We start from the raw sequence: 22860 nt of genomic DNA, 5'->3' as shown, positions 1-22860 counted from the left end.
TCAAAACCAAATAAACACAGCTGCCAACAGCGTTTGGATTGCTATGAGATACACACATCTCTCATGTGAAGTAAACACAAGAGAGACACTCTCATGCAAAGCAAGCCTATTATGGAAAAGCTGCATGACCACATCAACCAGTCATTGGAGCTGATACAAAAATAGATTTGTTAAGAGGAATGATAGAAATGATTGTAAGACTAATAATAGTGAACGAGTTGGAGACAAGCTCAGCAGGCATTAAAAGAAGACGACAAAGATTGATTTGGGGTGTTAATGTCTTTCCCACTTAGTGCCTCCCAGCTGGATTCAGCACGTTTTCATCTGTGGTGAACACTTCCATCTTCTCCTCCTAAACTTTACATGACATCAGAGGAGGAAGGCAGGGCCAAGTTTTGCCTCTGCAGGAGCTAAAGGGAAGATAACACCATTGGCCTCCCTCCTTCTGCATGGACCACCCTCCACAGCTCTCTGCAAGTGGTCTGCGTTTGCTGGTGCCGCAGCTTTAAGCGCAGACCTTCACTCTCAATGAGAAAGACTAAGAGGAGGACTGGGAGTGAGTGAATGAGCATGGAGGGCATGAACTTGCAGAGGAAACTACACTGAGACAACGATCGGACCCCTGGCTGGACTCACTGTCACAGGTGAGATTTCTGTTCATGGTTAAATTTGATTAGCTTTTCTATCAGTCTGAATCTCAGCAGATTAGAGTTGCACATTAGCAGAGGTTTATGTATTTTCAAGCCTCTTCCATACCATGCTTTTGTTAATTTGATTCATTACATTCATCTGTGTGGTAAATGAAATCTTCAGTCCATGACTGTGTGCTTTTACTTCAATAAAAGGTGCAAATTATTCCTTAAAACATAGCTGATATGACAGTATTTGGTGTTTTCCGCCCAAAAGGACATCTGTAGCTGTTATAAAAAGAGCTGTGGATTGAGTTTTTTAGTATGCAATTTTATGTCAACATCTTGATCATATTCACTTTTTATAAAGGTCAGCAGATGGCCTGTGTCAGTAGCATCAGCAGAATAAGCTGTGAGCGCAGTGCTTAAACTCTAGCCAAAGCAACAACATTAACTAAAACACATGGGATCAATTTATTGTATTTATCCAGCATTTTGGGATAACTGGTTAACTTTCTGAGCCATTCAATGTAAAAAGGGAATCTTCAGATAGACTTAGACGCAGTGTAGGCTGGGAAAACCAGCCACCACAAAGGTTGACCTGTCTGATCGCAAGGGCTGAATGACACATAAGTAAGTGTCTGCTGGCTCTGAGCAACAAAAAAAAAAAAAGAGAGAAAGAGAGGACAAGATTACCTTTTAATGAGTCCTCAGAAAAATGGTGACTATGTTGCTGACATGATGAAGACCAGCATGGTGAGAATGACAGAGAGAAACCTGGTCGTAAGAGCTGCAAATAATGAGATTTACAGGCCTGGCTGAGGAGCCTCTATGTAAACACTGTCACTCCTGTCAAGGCCTGTGAGATTCATATAGTGAGGCCGGAGTCGTGCAGTCGTGCCAGCGTCTGAGACTGAGCTATTGAAAGAGGGATGACCTGTGATTACAGAAAAGTGGAGGGAAAGGGCTTTATGGCTAATAATATCTGACTGACAGTGCTGAGGTGTTACTGAGCTCTGACACATGGCCCCTTTTCTTTAAGTGCCTTTTCCTGTGCCCTCATATCGCTTATGATTCATGATCAAATAAAAATACAGCTTATTTCATGAAGGAAAACAATTCTGGACAAAGTTATGCTGTTGAAAAAACAGCTATTAAAAAACATTTGTTGGCTCAAATGTTTTCTATCAATCACCAAACTTTATGAAAACAAAAGAAATCTCTTGAGGCAAGCATGTTTTTCTTTTTTTTTTTTTTTTTTTTTTGGACAAATGACACAAGGGTCCTTTCTGCTTCTGCAGCAAGTTGGATTTAGGGTGATCTTCTGGGATATGTTCCATTAAATGTGGACAGGACTCCTTGTTGCAACGAAATGTCAAGATGAGACCACAGAAATGATTTAAAGCTCCAGCTGTCTCTGCCTTCAAATAGTTTGATTCTTCTTCCTTGGCATTCTGGTAAAAGCCTTTGTGGATTCGTCTGAAAGCACATCAGTGTGAAGTGGGTCGCACCACGTGCCTGTCAGAAGTGTTAGATGAAGGTTGCTAAACCTCCTTGGTCACATCCAAGACTGCCTTCTGGTTGGATTTGGCCCAGACGCCAAAATCTGGCTCACCACTCTGGCTCCAGGGCCAAACCATGCTATTGAGTACAGAAGGAGGGATTTTTAATTTTGCATGCACCCTACCCTGCTTCATTCTTTGTGCTGTCAAAGCCCATAAGCTCAAAACACAGGCTTTCTCTCCAAAAATAGACTCCAGAAAACATTACTCATAAACCAGGGATCCCTGCTCCCCTCATTGGTCCTTAAACACTCTAATTTCTCTTTCATCCCCAAGTTCAAATAAATGAACCATTTTCCTTCTCTTTTTCAATAACATATCTATATTTGGGGAGGAAAAGAAGATTTTAAACGATACAACATGTTAAAACAAAAATGTGTTGCCACTATGTGGGAGATTTAGGACAGCAGTTTGTCAACCGAACCAGAAAAAAGCTCATTCAATTCATCTTCCTTCAAGACGTCCATCCATCCATTTTCTTAACCGCTGAGTCCAATTCAGGGTCGCAGGAAGCTGGAGCCTATCCCAGTAATCATTGGCCGCAGGGTACACCCCGGACAGGTCGCCAGTCCATCACAGGGCGTGAAATATTTCATTATTTCTGATCAGCTGTGTTGATTATCTAACAGTCCTCTTTGGGTCTGTTTTTAATTTTGTGATGGTGATGCCAATGAGTGTGCTGTATGATACAGCTGTTTAGTGCAAGAATTTCATTCTCAAATATGGTATTGTGGCATTTTTACACTCTTTGGGCACTTCATTAGCTGTTCAACTGCTTGCTAACACAAATAGTTAATCACCTCGGTGTATTTATTCATGTATGGTGAAGATGGCTTGCTGAAGTTCAAACTGAGCATCAGAATGAGGAAGAAAGCGGATTTAGGTGACTGGTTATTGGTAGTAAACTACTAGATTTGAGCATTTCAAAAAGTGGTAATCCTGCAAAAACATCTCTGGGTTTACAGAAAAAAAGAAAATGTCCAGTAAGCAGCAGTTTTTTGGGACCAAAATGCCTTGTTGATGTAAGAAGAGAATGGGCAGACTGGTTGAAGATGATCGAAAGGTAACAGGAGCTCAAATCTCCACTGGTTACGACCACGGCATGCAGAATACCATCTTTGAATCGAACCTTGAAGCAGATGGGCGACAGCAGCAGAGCAGTATACCAGGTGTCACTCCTGTCAGCTAAGAACAGGAAACTGAGGCTATAGTTCACACAGACATGCTCTTGTGTAGGGTCCATGATGACAATCCCGTTGTATAAAGTGTATTTTAGCTCTGAATATGATGGATTTCAAACTTCTGATTTTCACCTAGCCAAGTAATGTTACAGTCTAAAACCAACCAGGAAATGGTCAAAAGTTGTTTCCATTAAACTACGACAGTATGTAAATTTGAGTTTGTTGTCAAAAAGTTTCCGTAATTAAACAAAAGCTCTCTAACTCAACCCATGATGCTTTTCTGATTCAGTTGTCTTTCTCTCTTGTGCCACTAATGAATGATAAATGTGTTGGCCTCACATTTTACAAAGACCCAAGGTTGAAAATCTAGCTCATAACTTCCCCATCAATCAACTTTTCCTTTTCTCTTCATGCAGATTTGTGACTTTTAAAATTGTGGACTTGACAACGATGTCTGCTCCAAAGTGGAAACACTTAATGTGACGTGTCTTTCCTTCAAGCCGTGGAGTATAAACAAACAACAGACACGACTTTTTCAGATTGCTGAATTTTAACATTTTTTACAGGATAAAAACAGTAGATTATTCTCTTTAGCAGTTTTTCTTTAGATCTTCCTGGTAATCTTTTCAGTGACGTTTTACTTAGCTGAAATACACCCCTCATGTCCATCAGAAACTTTAACTAGATATCTATTAAATTATACATTCAGGGTCATTTCACACCACATCAACTCAATTATCGATGGAATATCGTATTTTTAGTGAAATCTTCTGTAAGACTGGAATGTCTGCCATTAGGTCTACAGAAATATTAAAAACAGATCTCAACACTTGCACAGACAGAGACACCTGATACAGATGTGGTGAGGGACATAATGAAAAAAAGAACACATCGAGGAATGTATTGAAAATATGAGTTAAGATAACACATTTGTGGCAGTTGGGTGTTATTTCACCACAATCGCAGCAGAAGGCAGCTCTTGCCAAGGGCAGGACTGTCTGCAGGACTTAATGTGTGAAACAAGCAGTCCATGTGTCAAGGTCTGCTTCTTTTCACTTTACATTATAATGCTCGCTTACCTCATAATTAAGCAGGATTCTTGTGAAGAGTTTTTGCTAGCAGCTCTTTCCTGTATCGTCCTAACAGATGCTCTTACAGTGCATTTTGCAGGCACAGCGATTTAAACAGATTAAATCGGATTAGAGGAGAAAAGAAACATCTGCAAAAATGTAGTTTTCTAGTAACACATAGGTGGAGAGAATAAAATACAAGATATGAGACTAAATATGTTAGCAATTAGCTAGACTATCATTTAGGTTAAGTGCACCTTAGTATTGATTGTTCAAGCTTTTTTTGCGATGAAGAATTATTCCAAATCTGTCCTGTCTTTCATCAATTAAACCTAAAGATTATACAGCTGTTTGATTTAGTTTATAGATATGAAAACAGTGGAGGCCATATAGGAAAGCATTTCTGTAATTTTCCTACAGATAAAAGTATTCATTGACCGCTAATGCTTTACAGATGGTGGCTATTGTCAAGGCTGATCCAATCAGATTAGAAATGTTTAATCTCTGAATAAAATCTGAGCATTCAGAATAGTTTTGTTTTAACTTGCAGTGCTCTAAGTGGAGAAGCGAATCTAGACCATGTCAACCATGAATGTATAACAGATCCACCGGAAGTTAAAGGTTCACCTTATGCCTTTAATTAGTGCTTTAGCTTTAGTTTCTTTGTAGAATAGATGGAACTATTTAAATAATGTTTATACACTATATTTTTGCTTACTGTCAGCAAATGTAATGGAAAGGACGGGTGGGTTGGACTGAAAACATGAGCATAAATATGAGAGCTTGTGCTGCTAATAATACAGTTAGCCCCATGAGCCTCTGAATCTCTGTGGTTATGGTTAGCCATAGATGAGTGGTGTGCAAAATCCTAACATGAACATGCTAACAGATGCAGTGACATCCAGATATGAGGCAAGTGTTACTATTAGCAAGTTTATGAGTTTCATTTAATTGTTAGCATAATGTTAGGCTCTTGATGTGCCAGCTCACCTGTAACGAGGATGGACAACAGATAGACAATGTTAGCATTGGTTGTTGTGAAAAATGTCTATTCATTTTGTTATTATCTAGTCAGACTTTACACATTGATATGAAGTCAGTTACATCCATCAGTAAGCAGGACAGCACAATGTCATATGAATATTGGTCAGATTTATGCTAATTTTCATCATGACTCAATCAGAAATACCTATGATGCTTACCACTGAGCTATGCTTTGTCCTGAAAGGTTTAGGGCTTTGGACAAAACCAATTGTACATGATGAAACATTTAATATTGCTTGCAGTCATAGTTTTCTTAATTTTTTTTTAACATAAAGAGACAATTGCTATCTCATGTTAGCAAGAGATGGCATTGCTAGCTTACATTAGCCAAATACAAACACTATGGTTGTGTAATACATATAAATTTTAATGATCCCTTCTAAGAAGTGGCGTGGTGAAGAGCCAACTAACGTATTGCACAAATCAAAATTTGAGCCTTTAGACAGAAACAGATTTTCATGGCAATTCATTAGACATTCTTGTCTGCACAAAAATAGTTTAGCAACTGGCTTATTAACTAAAAGAACAACTGCAAAATCTATGTAGGTCTGCATTTATACAGTATCTTTATGAAGAAAACTATAAATACATAGCGGTTCCATCTGGTAAGTGGAGAAAATGAGTCTGCAAAGAATTGGAGATGGATCAGAACTTTTATGTTGTAGGTGTTTTGATTAAAAATGTTAGATTACTACCTCTAATGTGTTTTTCTTTTTTGCAGATCTCTTGCTTGTTGTTCGAATTGTCAGAAGAGGATCATGGGACCTGATATGTGGAGCCTTTTTATATTGTTTGGTCTATCTCTCTGGAGCAACAGTCAAGCCTTCACCAAGAACCCCATCCTCTCCCGGTTACGAAGGGCTCCAGATGCCAATGAAGAGAACAAGAAGTGCTCCTACACCTTCCTGGTCCCCGAGCAAAAGATCACAGGCCCCATCTGTGCCGCCCGAGGCTATTCAACGGATAAGGACCGGGTGACACGCCTGGATGTGGCTGCAGTGCGAGATCTTCTGTCGAAACAGTGGCGTGAGATGGAAACATTGAAGCTCGTGGTGGACGTTGACGGTAACCTAGTAAATGAAATGAAGTTGTTGAGGAAAGAAAGCAGAAACATGAACTCCAGAGTTACCCAGCTTTACATGCAGCTCCTGCATGAGATCATAAGAAAAAGGGATAACTCTCTTGAGCTGGCTCAGTTGGAGACCCGCATCTTGAATGCTACCACTGAGTCACTGCGCCTGGCCTCCCGGTATAAGGAACTGGAATCCAGATATGCAGCCCTGTCTGCAGTAGTAAACAATCAGTCAGTGCTGATTGGGGCTCTGGAGGAGCGCTGTATGCAGCTTCACAGTCGTAGGCATGACCAACCACCCCTGGGACCTCCACTTGTGCAGGTGGTGCCTGAAAATATTCCCGTCAGTGTGCCACGTTTCACCAATGAGATCCAGACAGAAAACACCCGTGGGTTTGCCCGGGAAAGGGGCTCACGCTCTGGGCCACCACCTACAAGCGGCACCCTTGAAGTCCAGAAATCTCCTGAAAGAAACTTCAGTGCAGAGGGTGAGTTAGATCCACATCCATTCATCTATCTGTTTATAAATTTCCATTCATTTATTCCTCAACTCAGTCATAAAAATCCAGAACAGTCATGGTAAAATGGGAAGTAGTCATGGATTTGCATGCCAACCACAACAGCATGATAATCCCTGACTTTGAATACAGCTGAAAACGGGCCAGTGGTCTTATTTCAGAGGTTAAAGATTTGCTAAATCAGCTGGTAGTCTGCTCCAGGCTCAGCTGAAAGAACACAAACCAGGATGGAAATAAAAATGTTGTAATGTCTGAACTGAGACAGGGGAACTTAAAGCAAAGGAAAAGGACCTGACCAGCTTGATTTTACTCATCAACACCATTTCCTGATGCATTTAGATTGCCATTGCCCAAGAAAAATAAACTGTGATGGATTTCTGTGCAGCTATGCATGAAAATGATCCTTTGCACGGTTGTTCCATTACACGATTTGAGGACAAAACCCAGGCTGGAATGATTACACTCCACAAGTTGGAGCGACTTCTGATATTCGAACCAACCATTTTTTTTTCTATTGATGTCATCATACAATTAGCAGGAACACAGTTAAATAAATAAAAACTCACTGCCACATTGACTATTAAAGAAATCTTGTTGGGAAAGGGTCAAATTTCATTGAAAAACTGCAAACACTGACTACATCTAGTTCGGTCGTTTGACCTAAAAGAAGGAAGAAACATTTCTTGTTTAAGACACTTAACAGGCCTATTTTTCAAAGGAAGTAGTAAACAAGTGTAACTTTGCAGATTTACAGCAGATACATGTACATAGTAAAAGGCCTGCATTTATATTTCACTTTTATGCTCTTGTTGACCACTTAAAGCGCTTCATAGTACAAGCCACAATCACCCATTCACACATACAGTTTATTCATTCTGACATGAACATACGTTTCACCAGAATCCACAAATATTGCCAGGAAAAGGTGAATTTTTTAAAACACATATAAAACAGTCCATCCATCTTCTACCGCTTATCCGGGGTCAGGTTGCGGGGGCAGCAGGCTGAGCAGGGAAGCCCAGACTTCCCTCACCCCAGCCACATTTTGCCAACTCTGCGGGGCATCCCAAGGCGTTCCCAGGCCACAACCCTAGAGCCAGATTCTGCAGCCGAGGACTGCCAGGGTCCCTGCCTCTTGCTGCTGCCCAGAGCACACATAAAACTACTAACAAAATGTAAAAGAAATGTAAAAAAGCTGCATTGTTTCAGCTCAGTTTCACTGCAAAAAGTAAAATTGTTGTACAAACTTTCTATTGGTTTCTAGATAGTTTCAACCATTTTTGTTTGTTTGTTTGCTTGCTTTAAGCAACTGAATGAGCACCAGAATAACTCTTAAACATAATAAACATTCTGCATTAATAAACTACACTTCCTAATAAAATACACCATGTTCAATATTGTGGTGTAAAAAGCAAACATTAAACAAATTACTGTGTTTATCATGAAGTTTTACTTTCTGTGACTATTTCAGTGAATCTGAGTCACTGCAACTCAGCGTAGCAAAGCTAGCTGGACAAAGGCTAAAGCTAATTATGTTAAGCTAATTATATATACTATAAATATATTTTGCTCTAGTTTTCGGTTTTCACATGCAGTTTGGATGCTACATCATTTAATTTACTTTTAATTTTTGTGATTTTTAATGTAAATATATGAACTTTGAGAGGCAAAAATGAACTACAGACAAAATGGTTCAGTTATTTAGCCTAGCCTATGTTTCCTAAAACATCCAACAATGTTAATCTTTGAACTTCCAAGAGATTTTTTTTTCACTGTGAGTATTTACGTTATTGTATAATTATTTTTATTTCTAGAAACTCTACTATTAGCTCTGATCTCTGCTTTACAGCTGGACTTGAACAAGCTAATAGTTTTTTCTCCAGGCCTTCCTTGACTGTTAGAAAACATTATGAGGGTGAAGAAAGCTTGTAGAAGAAATTTAGAAGATATTTAAAAAATGATCATGCTTAAATCACTATGTGACCACACTATGTGATGCGGCTGTGTATCACAGAAACTAGATGCTCATTATATATTCAACAAAAAGTGGCTGTAGATAAGTAATTTATGTGGTACTGGTATAGACCTTATCTTATATGTGGTATTGGTGTAGTCAGCTAAAAAAATATTACTTATTCTTTCGGGCTGCATGGTGGTCTGCAGTTTTTTTCAGCCTTTTCTGAGCTAAGTTACATTATTTTCATAGAAAAGATCACAGGGCACACCACAAACAATAAAAATCATGAAAAAATTAAACTCTATATTAACAATATGAAGATGTTCTTGTCAAAATATCTTGAATAAGCTCATTTCTCTTTGCACACTTGACAATCTCAAGGCACACCAGTGGTTGAAAAACACTAGCCTAATGGTTAGCACTGTGGCCTTACAGCAAGAAGGTCACTGGTTTGAGCCTCAGCTGGGGGGAAGTTTGAACAGTAGCCTTTCTGTGTGGAATTTGCATGTTTTCCCTGTGTATGCATTGGGTCTCTGCGGGTACTCTGGCTTCCTCCCACTGTTCAAAGCCATGCATGTTACATTAACTGATGACTTTAAATTTTCATGGGAATAAATGGGAGTGTGAATGGTTGTTTGTCCTTCTGTGTTGGCCCTGCGATGGACTGGTAACCTGTCCAGGGTGTACCCTGTCTGTCCCCCAATGATTGCTGGGATAGGCTCCAGCTTTCCCACAACCCTTAATTGGTCTAAATAGTTTTGAAAATGAATGATATTCATTCATTATTAAGACGTCAAATTAAAAAAGGAAAGAAAAACTTACTAAAGTTAAATTTGCTCACAGTCCTCAAGCATCATATTTATCCAAATGAAACACAATAAATACAAATGAGTAAATATACTAGAAATGTTGGGACAGATTCATATCCTTTCTTTCATAAAGAACAGGCCGTTGCTTCTGATGCTAAAGAAGATGATAAGGGAAGTGTTGTAGCTCATTTTCTTTGAATTTGGAGAACTCAAACAGCTCTAATCAAGAAAACTGCTCAGATACTTCTGGTTGTTTTAAAAAGTAGCTAAAAACCATCCTAAGCAACTACCTCATATCTTTAACAGCATATCCATCTTTATTTCCTTCAGGTCCCTTCAGGGACTGTCTGGAGGCTCAGGAGGCCGGCCACAGCACCAGTGGGATGTACTTAATCAAACCAGATGAAACAGAAAGGCCTCTGCAGGTCTGGTGTGAACAGGATATAGACAACGGGGGTTGGAGCGTCATCCAACGCCGAAAAGACGGATCAGTTAACTTCTTTAGAAACTGGGATAATTACAAGGTGGTGACAATAGAAGGTCCTCTGTCCTGCATGTCTCCTTCTCCTTCCATCTTTTCTTTCTCGGACTAAAGCTTTTGAATTTTTGGCTCATCCAGAGACAACAATAGCGCTGTTATTTGACCCACCAAGAGAAACCATCTGGGGTCTTTAAGATAATTTCCTGAGCCTGAATCCTTGTGTTTTCACTTACTGTAAAATATAACGCCCTGTCAGCAGTCATATTCATCCAAGGTCATTTTTTTTTTTAGATTCCCATTATGAAACATTAGATGTCCCACAACGAAGGTATGTTCCACAGCTCAATCTGCTGGCGTTTCTTTCCAAAACCACTTCTACCCATGTTTCCTTCCTAGATGGATGGTTGGTCGGTTCGCTGCGCAACACCATATAGAGCTGTCTCTCTCATCAAAGCCCCGTGAGATTGAGATGGAGAATATCGCAGCTGGCATCTGCTGCAATCCTGCGTTCCATTCAGTACTGCCAACCTTGTGCACGTGTAACTGGGAGCTAAATTGCTCTTTTTAACACTGATTTCCCTCTGTGCTCTCACAGACACATACACTGGACCACAGAGAAGCCCCAAGACTAAACCCCCTACATCATTCATCATCTGTTGGCTCATTCAGCTAATCCACAATCACAAACCTCAACCTCTTCTACCATGTAAAGTGTTCTGGGAGCTCATGCCCAGACATGCAATAGATGGCTCATGATTATTCAACACAAGTACTCAGGCCAGTTTTAGCATTAGCCATGATTCAAGAGATCTGTGGAAAGATGCTCATTTTTCCACCAGTACCTCTAAAACATGGCTTTCTTTTGACTTACATAGAAACAATGAGTCTCTTTTATCACAGTGCTGCTTTCTTCTAGCTTTTGAAGTCAAAATTACAGAACATCATCATAAAGAAATTTCTCATTTGTTCTACTAACAATCCCACTACCCCTTCCACAAGAGGTTTTAGGTTACTAAATAATACTTGCATTTCTAAACTCCTTATTTTCTGTGATCTTCCCTTTAATTTTCCTTTGATCCAGAGCGGCTTCGGCAACATAGATGGGGAATACTGGCTCGGTCTGGAGGGCATCTACAAGTTAGGAAGGCAGGGTGATTATAAGCTGCTTGTGGAGCTGGAGGACTGGATGGACAAGAAGGTGTACGCTCAGTACAGCAGCTTCCACCTGGAGCCAGAGAGCGAGGGCTACCGCCTGCGGTTGGGCACCTACCAGGGCAATGCTGGGGATTCCCTCAGCAGTCACAACGGCAAACAGTTCACCACTCTGGATCGGGATAAAGATGCCTTCACAGGTAAAAAGAGCTGGAATCTTTTTGCTGATTTCTAAATTTGATGCCAACATTTACATGGACAAGAGAGGACAGGAAATATGGCACTATATGACACCAGCATATCCCAAAGATATTCCAAATGGTTTTCAAAATGAAAGATTAAGACAGATCTATTAAAATACAATTATACAGTTTGACAATCATATTACATTGAGTTGTATGAAAAAAAATCCTATCCTGGTTTGATTCCAATATGTAACATAAAATATCATATGGTGTCATGTTTTTTTTTTTAACAACTCAACACACCTTTTTAGCTTCCATGGGAAGAAAACAAGTGAGAAGCTACCAATCAAAAGCATTTGGATGCCTGGTTTTACGCAATGAAACCAAAAGTACAAAAACTGAAAACTACATATTGCTGCAATAATTGTGAAAATTGGTATAATTTTTTATATAACTCCAGTTTATTACCTTGTTGTGGAGGAATATTGAATCACTCCTCTTTTCTCAAATGTACAGTTCTGTAAAGGTTCCAGCACATCATTTAATCATGCTGAGGTCTGGACTTGGACTGGACCATCAATGGACATTGTTTTTTTTTTTTTATGTCTTAAATCTTTTTTTTTTTTTTTTTTTATGTTCATTCAGTTGTAGATCTGCTGCTGTGTTTGGAATTATCCTGTTGCATAAACTGGTGTTCTCCATGTTTCAGAGATTTTCCTGCTGCAATATGTCTGACTAAAATCAATTGGTGATTAGTGGACTTGTCTAGAACTTGACATTTGCAAAGGTTTTAATCTGAATCAGATGTGTTGCAGCAGAATAACTTCTTAAACCTGTGGAAAGAATTGAAGATCCCTAATGCATAGTATGATGGTATAGAGAAGTTAATGCTCCATTTTATGACTGCAAGTTGTCCAGGTCCTTTAACTGCAAAACAAGCCCATATCATCAACCCTCCACCATCATGCTTTACAGTTGGTCTGAGGTGTTTGTGCTGATATGCTGTGTTTGTTTTTCACGAAGCAATCTTCTGTGCATCACAACCAAACAACTCTACTTTGTTTGTCCAAAAGACATTGTTCCAGAGGTTTAGTAGCTTTTTTAGATCTGGGGTGCCCAAGTTCAGACCTTGACATTTACTGTCCAGCAGATTTTAGAAGTATCCCTCTCCAACACGTCGTTCATATGTTTCAGGTGTGTATGAGGGGATAAATCTAAAAGTTGCAAGACAGTAGATCTTGAAGACGGGTTGACCACCACTTGACTACCACTGGTTTAAATCTAACTGAGCAAACTTGTGCTGTGCTACTACGTTCTTCTTAGAGAGAAGAAGTCTGAAGTTACGACATTCCTTCCCGACAAACCTATTGTATTCTTTTCACAGAAGCTGAGGGCGGTCATGGTGGCACATTTTTTTTAACACCATTATCTCGAGATTACGGAATAATTATGCCATTATCATGGGATAAACAACTTTGTTTTGTCGTGATAAGACAATTATTTCATTATGTCGAGAAAACAAAGTTGATTATCCCGTGATAGGAAGTTTGTCCCGTGATCTTGAGAAGACAAAGTTGGTCATGCTGTGATAATGAGATAATTATCCCATGAGCTTGAGAAAACACCCTTTGCTATCTTGAGATAATGAGGAAATGAAGTCGTTGTTTTGAGGTGACCACTGAAAACAATAGGGGAAAACGACTGCTCTTGGCTTCCGTGCTTTTTTAATCTTGGGTATTGTGATGTTTAACAGGCTAACTGAGGTCTGAAAAAGGGATTTTTGTTTTTATTTTTAATGAGTATTGACAGTCTAATGGACAGGTGTCAAACTCCAGTCCTCAAGAGCTGGTGTCCTGCAGGTTTTTCCTCTCTCCATGCTCCAACACACTTGACTGAAATTACTAAACAGGCTGACAAGAAGCTGTTGGATCCATTAGATTTCAATCCGGTGCATTGGTTTTGAAAACAACAAAAACCTGCCAGATGCCGGCCCTTGAGGACTGGAGCTTGACACCCCTGGTCTAATGCATCGGGGTGGCAGTGGGTCAAGTGCTGAAGCTGCTTGTCTGGTGACCCGACAGTCAGTGGTTTGAGTCCTGCTCCGCTACACTGCTGTTGAGGGCCAGTCCCAAGCCCAGATAAATGCAGATGGTTGTGTCAGGAAGGGCATCCAGTGTAAAAACATGTGCCAATTCACAAGAGCAATGATTTGTTGTGGCAACCCCTCTGAAGGAACAAGCTGAACGGGAAACAACATTGACAGTCTAAGGCATTCGATATTTTCTCAATCCAGTCTTTCAGGACCCACTACCTGCATGTTTAAGGTGTTTCCCTTCTCTAACACACATTATAAAGACTAATAGACCTCCTCATCAAGTTCTCTGCAAAGTTGTTAATGAGCCATTCATTTCAGTCAGGCATGTTTAGCCATGAAGACAGTAACGTGTAGTGTAGTGGGTCCAACTGGTCAGGCTTGGGAAAGTTGCTGTAGAATTTCAGACTCAAAAAAAGCCTGGTGCTAACACACTGATGGCAGCAAACTGCCAAAACTTCTGTTTTTACAGCAGTGTTCGCACTGGTGTTGATCAATTAATCAACTACATTTGATCAGCTGCATCTGGCTGTTACTTACTTCTGCATTATGTCTAGTGTTTGTAAATCAGTCAAAACCGTCTAATATATCAGACTCCTTGGGGACCTCCGCCCTGCATGTTTTAGTTTAGTGTGTTAAAATAGTGTTACCTCTAAAACATGCAGCGTGGGGTCCCTGACGACAGAGAAGCACTGTAGTAAATCACGTATTTATCTGTTATTTAACCTTCATATCATGTGTTATGCTACATATTTCTCATGTCTTTAATTGCGATTTTGTAAAACACTTTGGCGTTCTGGTTTTTAAAGTGCTAAGCTCAGATCCAGTCCAACTTTATTTGTTGTTTTTGAATAATTTTTATGACAGAGTAAAGGCCAAATAAGTTTTGTTTCTATATCTTGACATGTGAAGAAAAAAAATAGGTTTTCTTTTTCACATGGCTGAGTATTGCCTATTCCTCTAAAAGTCTTATCCGGGTAGCACAACATAAGAAGCAGACACAGTAGGGAACATTTGAAAATCAGCCAGGCAATAAGCACATTTTTATTAAAACTCCACTCACATTAAAGCAGAGATTCAGCAGCGCTGATGTCTTGTTTTCTCCAGCTTGTGGATTTTAAACCCTGAATGCAGTGTGATGAAGTGTCCTAGCTGGTTAGGCTCACGTAGCCTTGAATCCCACAAGGCCTCAAGCAATGCCTTCGCTTCCTTTAGTAAACAAATCACGATCACTCTCTCGCATGCATGACCACTGCCTCTTTTTCCATTTATCACTGGGATGATGTTTAAATTCTTTTAGAAAACATATGCAAGTTGTAAATTATTTGTTTATGACACTTTAAAAAAGATATATGTGACTGGAAAACTATCAAAAAAGTTAATCTCTGCCCAACAGTTCTGTCATTATTTCTTGGTTTTGCTCTTCTTCTTTTTTTTGCAACTATGAAAATGTGCAGCTTGCCTCAGTGTTGCACATCTTTGTGTAAAGATTGTTATGATGCATGCTCTCTGAACTAATCCTCCTCCTGTCCTCCAACCACAGGAAACTGTGCCCATTTCCAGAAAGGAGGCTGGTGGTACAACGCTTGTGGCCAAGCCAATCTGAACGGTGTCTGGTACACCGGTGGCGTCTACCGCAGCAAATTTCAGGATGGCATCTTCTGGGCCGACTACGGCGGAGGCTTCTACTCCATGAAGGCCGTTCGCATGATGATCAGACCCATAGACTGAGTCTATGCTGTATAAACCAGGCTGGTCAAGGGGCAGCTATGGAGGCCAGAGTCGATTTAAGACTCATGTTAAATGGTTACTTTATATGTCAGCGGTAAATGGTTGATGATAGATGGAAGAAGTGCAGCGTAGAAGAGACCAGCCATCAAGTAGTGAGCTGCACTGCTTCCTTTGTTACAGACACAAACGTTGTTTTATATCACAACACATGCATATAAAGGGATTCATTCATGGCACACGACTCTTTAAACCAGTGCTTCTCAAACCACGTCGCCCAGCTAACTTATATTGGAGACCACGTCTAACATCTCCTACCCCCACCCAAAGATGGGGTAATTAATTATGTGATGTTTCACCTCTAAATGTAAGACTGGAAAACTGTCCAAATCTTCATAAAAGTGAGTGATAATGTGGGTTTTGGTGGATTCGATTTACCGCTGTAATAAGACATCTACATGCACAAAATAAATAAGCTTCTCGCACTGAGATAATTCACATTTTTAAGATGTCATCTGTGTTAACTTTGTTTATGCATCAGTGTTTTTATAAATTAAGATACTAATTTTACAGATTTATCTCTGCATTAATGGTTTAATTTTGAAAGCCATAATTAAAAAAAAGACGAATTTATTTGATAAATGTAGGCTATATATTTTTTACAATTATCTGGCAACCCCTTGATATTATCTCATAACTGCATGAGGGTCCTGACGCCCAGTTTGAGAACCACTGTTTTAAACCACCAAACAAGTGTGACAGTAGGAGGAAATTAAGAATAACTTGATTCATTTAATGTAAACTGTCTAAGACTGAGTTTTCTCATTAGTGCATTGCAGAATGACGATTAGGTCACTGCCACCAGCAGCTGTACTTAGAGCAGCCTTGCACACCTCACCAAGATGAAGATCTGCTGCAAACTATCTTTTTTGGTATTTAATTTGTTATTCCTGTTTATACAATGACATGAAGTTTTGTTAATAAACGCAGTCAATTAAAAAAGAAGCTAAACGTTCACATCATATCCTTACAAGGTCCTAAAATTCAGTTAAATATAAACTCAGATAAGTGTATTATGACACTGTCCTGCTTTTGTTGAACAAATTAAGATCAAATTCAGAAGCTGTCAGTAAAAGACAAGAAAGAACAATCCAGTCAAATCCATCTTTATAACAACCTCACCTGACAAAAATGCTGTGTAGAAAATGAAAATAAAAGCCACATATAAACCCATTAGAGCAGACACATGACTTAAAATGATCTTATATTAGTTAATAGTACATAGAAATAGCCCTAAAACATAAAATAAAACATAAACTAAATCAATATAACTAGCACAAAAATAAATAAATCAGCTAATCATCTTGCATAATGTTAAAAGCCAAATGGAAACTATGTGTTTTAAGGGCAGATTTAAAAATAACTCTTATTTCAGTACATTGTGAAACCACCTTTAAATTGAATTAAGTTAAGCTTGTTAGCAGGAAGTCACTTGGGAAGTTTTACAAACACAGTTTATTCCAATTCATTGTAGTTATAATTATAAACCAATAAAACCTGATCCATTTCATGATTCACATTAATTCAGTTTATAACAACTACTTTCACTTTCAGCTAATAATTAAAATATTTTGCTAGCTAAGGAAATGAATGGATAATCTTCATCTTCATTTTCAGCCTCTTATCCGGGGTCGGGTCGCGGGGGCAACAGCCTAAGTAGGGAAGCCCAGACTTCCCTCTCCCCAGCCACATTTGCCAACTCTGCGGGGGGGATCCTGAGGCATTCCCAGGCCAGCTGAGAGATGTGATCCCTCCAGGGTCTTCCCCGGGGTCTCCTCCCAGAGGGATGTGCCTGGAACACCTCACCAGGGAGGTCCAGGAGGCATCCTGACCAGATGCCCGAGCCACCTCAACTGGTTCCTCTCAATCCTCTACTCTGATCTCCTCCCGGATGACCGAGCTCCTCACCCTATCTCTAAGGGAGAGCCCGGCCACCCTGCGAAGGAAACTCATTTCAGCCGCCTGTATACGAGATCTCGTTCTTTCGGTCACGATCCACAGCTCATAACCATAGGTGAGGGCAGGAACGTAGATCAACTGGTAAATCAAGAGCTTTGCCTTCTGGGTCAGCTCCTTCTTCACCACGACAGACCGGCGCAGCGTCCGCATTACTGCAGACGCCGCACCGATCCATCTGTCGATCTCACGCTCCATCCTTCCCTCAGTCGTGAACAAGACCCCAAGATATTTAAACTCCTCCACTTGAGGCAGGACCTCTCTCCCAACCCCGAGAGGACAATCCAACCTATTCCGGCTGAGGACCATGTTCTCAGATTTGGAGGTGCTGATTCTCATCTCATCCTTCACACTCGGCCGCGAATCGCTCAAGTGAGAGCTGGAGATTACAACCAGATGAAGCCAACAGGACCACGTCATCTGCAAAAAGCAGGGACCCAATCCTGAGGCCACCAAGCCGGATCCCCTCAACACCTTGGCTGTGCCTAGAAATTCTGTCCATATAAGTTATGAACGCCTTGGCGGAGTCCAACCCTCACCGGAAACAAATCCGGCTTACTACCGGCAATCCGGACCAAGCTCTGATACCTGTTGTACAGGGACCAGACAGCTCACACAAGGGGGTCAGGTACCCCATACTCCCGGAGTACCCCCCACAGGAGTCCCTGGGGGACACGGTCGAATGCCTTCTCCAGGTCCACAAAACACATGTAGACTGGTTGAACGAACTTTTGCCTCGGCGACAGCCGAAGCCGCATGCCACTTACCCTGTCGGTACCCATCAGCTGCCTCCAGAGTCCCACAGGCCAAAAAGGCCCAATAGGACTCCTTCAGTTTGACGGCATCCTGGGATTACCGCCACGACAGGCACCAACGACCTTACAGTCACAGCTCCGGGACATGTTTGAAGCTCTGCTGAAGGTGGGAGTTGAAGCTTGCTCTGACGGGGGACTCAGCCAGACGTTCCCAGCAGACCCTCACAACACGTTTGGGCCTGCCAGATAAATGGATCATCTCTGATTGAATTCCCATCTTCAGCTTGCACAGGGCAGCGTGAAACAGTGGAAAAATAACTTAAATTACGTGTTTTCTGTAGGACATTGTCAGTCTCTTGCACAACTGGGGGACATCCATTGGGGTTAGGGCAAGGACATAAGATTTTTGGCTTATCTATGGATTCATTCTGCAAGTCTGAAAATACAACATAATCCTTCAAGTATTTGCTACATACTTTAAGATTTCCTAATTAAACAATCACAATGAGGGCAGAACCACAACCAAACTTTGCGTTGTGGATAAGTACTGCCAGGATTGTCTGACCAAGGCCATCGTGACTATTATAACTTCCTGGAGGTTCACAGTTCATGGATACACTGAGGGCTGAGATATGCTAGCTTTGTATGCTTGCGTCCACAACAACTTTCAGCTATATCTGTGTATACACTTGCTTCAAACAACACACTCATGCTGCAGCCAAAACGTTCAATACTAGAGGTCACCACTAGCGTTCAATACACAGAACCAGGACTCATAACTAGTAAAAAGGTCAATCTGAAAGTAACCTTGTACTTTTGTGGCATTTTGGTAAACAGCAGCTTACAAATTGTTAGACACAAGTGTCTGTTACTGTGCAACATTGAGCAACAATTACAAAAATGCTGTTGGTTGTGAACTCTGCCATTCTGTTTATCTTAGATCTGGTGTTTATGCCTCCAGTGTTTAAGCCAGTATTGCACCTCGCACATGCAACACGTTACTTCGGGTCAATGTGTGTGTTCTACTTAGTAAAGATACGCTGAAAACGCAGTATAACACACCGGGATCGATGCAAATCAACAACACAATACTGCAAATAATTCAGAGGTGAATTATCAACGTTTCTATCTATTCAGACTAAATGCAATGCGAAAGTGTTGATAAATTATGAAAATTCTAAAACAAGATGGTGAGGTGGATTCCACATGAGCCCACGCCACGCCACGCCACGCCAACAGTAGGCTGATGCTCCAAAAGAAAAGACAAAAAGAGGCGCTGACTTCATCCTGTTCGAGAAAAGACCGGAGAACTTTGTTTCATGGTTTAATCAAGCAGCTGCAGCGGGAACACGGCCACTTCAGGACGGACTATGGACGTCTGTGGGACAGTTGGAGGATTTAGCTGCTTACTGCTTGCTTCAGGAAGCAGAGAAGAAATAATAAAGATGCTCAGCCATTATGATACAAAGTTTGAATGAAATAGCAGCAAAAATGACGCCGCCACAGCTCGTAACCAGTGATCTATCAGTCAACATACCTTTTCTGATTGGTTGATTGTAGATCTGCCAGATGCGAATATTCAAAAAAACCTCTGATTAAAAAAAAATAACTCGCAAAATTGCTGAACTTACTGTTGTTACTGTTACTGTTGATGTGAATGTTTACAATGACTTTTCACTGAACCGACAAGAAATATGAATTATTCAGACAAAATATTTGGAGTAGGCGTGTAAAGGCCTTAGGGCCGGTATGTCCATCTCCAAGTCCTGGAATGCCACAGTTCTGCAGGTTTTAGATGTTTCCCCCCTCCAACACACTTGATTCAAATTAAGTGGCGCTTCAACGGTTTGTTTTCAAATCCTTTCCAAACACGTCGACCACCTAATCGATTCAGTTGTGCTACAGTGGAAAACATCCAAATCCTGCAAATTAGGACATCCTGCTGTGAAAAGATCCTTTCTTAAGATGAACAACATATCTATGCTATTAGCTAATTCTGCTATTGGTTCTTATATGTTTTAACTATCCATAAACAGATATACCTTTAGGGGGGCGATGGTAGGTGAGCTGGCTTTGGTCTCTTTGTGATTAACTTGAGATTTGAGAAATCTGATTGGCTCTTGAGTAGGAATGTAAAACATTACCTACTCCAGCTTTAGAACCTGATAACAGACCAAGGAAAAACTCAAAACAGAAATTAAACAACGACTCAACAAAACCAAAACTCTCAGACCATGACAGGGTGGCTTTGAGCAAACATGTCACTGTGCATTATGAAAAAAACATCTCAAGTTTGGTTTGAGTCTTGTGGTTTATTAAGATGCAAACCAAAGCAGTGCTGACATGTTCTTTTTAGAGAGAAGAGCTTTTTTCCTGTTACTTTTCCAAATAAATGCAATCTTCAGTCTTTTTCGAATTGTTTAGTCCTGAACTTTAACTGTTGGAGTCATTCAATACTTAGAGTACTTAAAGTAAAGTCTTACTTTTCAGGTGTTCACTCAGAAAGAAAACCAGATTTTGGTCATATTTCTCCTCTGCAGCAACCTGTTTCTACACTGTAAAAACTGTATCGGTAACCAAATCTTATATTCACCCTGAAAATCTTTAAGACTGTGATTGGAGAGAAGAAAAAAAAACTCCACAAAAGCAGATTGTTTAAAATTATCAGTTTTTCAGAGTTTATGTCATTTGACTTTTACTTGGATCTTAAAATTGATTGTTTTATAAGTGTATTAAATTAATTATCTGTCTGAGACACCATCATTGTATATATCCCACCAAATATTAGCTGTAAAAGTGTCAAGACCACAAAGTACTAACTCAACACTACTGATCTGTTGAAATGAGAAAAGTATCCTGTGAGAAATGTCTTACATGTTATAAAAAAACAGTAAGTAAATTTTTAGTTAAAAAACCTTCAAAACCAGCTTTTTGACATTTTTTTTTCAGTGTCGCTTCTTCCTCACTTTGAAAAGAAAGTCAAAACAAGAGCAGAAAACAGAATCAGATCTTTCTTTTAAAAAAGGCAGTAAAAGCAACTCTCAAATGAAAAAGAATTATCTTGTTTTAAGGTCTGATCTCTAAAAGTGAGAAAGGCACATCAAGCTCTTTCATCCTTGAGAAGAGCATCTCAGAAGCTTTAAATTTATTTCCAGTTACATTAAAACAATACTGGAACTAAATACTTAACTTAAATACATTTAATTATTTAATAAATAAATCATGAATAAATATAAAAATAAATGCATAACACTTAAATGATAGTTATAATAGAGGTACTCACTTTGTTCCTGCAAGGTTTGCGATCCAGCAGGTTTTCCATGTATCCCTGCTCCAACACATCTGACTCAAATGAATGAGCCACTGTGCAGAACCTGAAAGCTATGTGAAACATTTCATTCGATTCAGGTGTGTTGAGGCAGGAATTCATGGTAAACCTGCTGGACTGTGATAAAGGTCTGCACAAAGTTGTGATGGTTTGCACTGCCCTCTTGGTGAGTGGGTCTCTGGTTTGAGTTTAACGGTGTGTTCAGACCAAACGCTAAACGCTTGACGCTGGTCACTAAACTGCCACTTTTGTGTCCGACGCCCAAAACGCTCCTGCCGCGTCTGCTGATTATGTGTCTGGAGCGAGCGGCAAACGTGGCGGAAAAGAGAGGAGGGAGTCGGCGCTTTCTTCCGGTCAGTTTGAATGATGGTGGCTTCAGTAGAGATATGGCATGGCTTTATTTAATAAATAAAGCTAGAGGACGTTGTCGTAGGGCAGTTAGTCAGTGTTAATGCAACAAGAGCAGCACTCAGCAGAGAGCCGCCGCCACCCCCCAAACAAAGCGTTGCTAGGCAACGTATCCCACTACGTTGCCAAATCAGTAACATTCAGCTTTTTAGCAAGGTACGGCTATCCTAAATAATTTCAGTAATGTCAGTAATGGCATCTCAGCCCCGTGTCTGGGTTCACCACAGGAATGTTCCAGGAGCTGCGAGCTGATCGCTCTGATTGGTTGACGCCCCGAGTCGAGTGGCCAAAGTTCAGCTTTGTCCATCTCTGGCTTTTGACTCGTGTTCCGCGTGGAACGCGCATCGAGCTTAAAAAACGTATTAAATTTTTGGCGCGTTCCACGCGGAACGCCGACGGCCAAAATGCAACACGAGAAAGCTCGACGTCCCCATAGACTTTACATGGAAACCTGCCACTCTTGACGCTCAAAACGCATTTGGTCTGAACACACCGTAAGTTGGGAGAAGACTGTATGGCACAGGTGTCCAAAGTCGGTCCTCTAGGGCCGCTGTCCTTCAGGTTTTCCATGTATCCCTGTTCCAACACACCTAGTTTCCATTAAATGGATCCAACAGCAATGCACAATGACTGATTAGTTTGAGTCAGGTATGATGGAGCAGGGATACATGGAAAACCTGCAGGATTGTGGCCCTCGGGGACTGGAGCTGGACACCCCTGCTGTATGGTTTCCCCGTGTATCCAGAAGTCCAAAAGACATGCATGTCTAGAAGTAAGTGTAAGTAGGTATGTGTTGGACCGGAAACCTGTTCACGGTGTGTTCTACATCGCTGGGAGAGGCTCCAGCTTCCCTACAACCCTGAACTGGACCAA

General features: G+C 40.6%; 1 protein-coding gene across 1 annotated transcript; it reads left to right on the top strand.

Annotated features, from left to right (window-relative positions):
- Positions 1–511: 511 nt before the first annotated feature.
- On the top strand, positions 512–16367 carry angptl1b (angiopoietin-like 1b). Its single transcript, XM_079243655.1, has 5 exons — positions 512–644; positions 6208–7046; positions 10173–10366; positions 11405–11675; positions 15296–16367. Exons 2-5 carry the CDS (start codon positions 6245–6247, stop codon positions 15481–15483), a joined length of 1455 nt encoding a protein of 484 aa, XP_079099781.1. The 5' UTR covers positions 512–644; positions 6208–6244; the 3' UTR covers positions 15484–16367.
- The last annotated feature ends 6493 nt before the right edge of the window (positions 16368–22860 follow it).

Source organism: Telmatherina bonti, assembly GCF_933228915.1.
Source record: "Telmatherina bonti genome assembly, chromosome: 7".
NCBI classification, from domain to species: domain Eukaryota; kingdom Metazoa; phylum Chordata; class Actinopteri; order Atheriniformes; family Telmatherinidae; genus Telmatherina; species Telmatherina bonti.
The sequence above is the reverse complement of the archived record's forward strand: the minus strand, read 5'-3'. Positions and strand labels throughout refer to the sequence as shown.

Coding starts and splice junctions, on each gene's coding strand:
- angptl1b (XM_079243655.1), top strand. CDS start 6,245: ATGGGACCTGATATGTGGAGCCTTTTTATATTGTTTGGTCTATCTCTC. Junction 7,047..10,172: donor AAGAAACTTCAGTGCAGAGG/GTGAGTTAGATC, acceptor TATTTCCTTCAG/GTCCCTTCAGGGACTGTCTG. Junction 11,676..15,295: donor GGATAAAGATGCCTTCACAG/GTAAAAAGAGCT, acceptor CTCCAACCACAG/GAAACTGTGCCCATTTCCAG.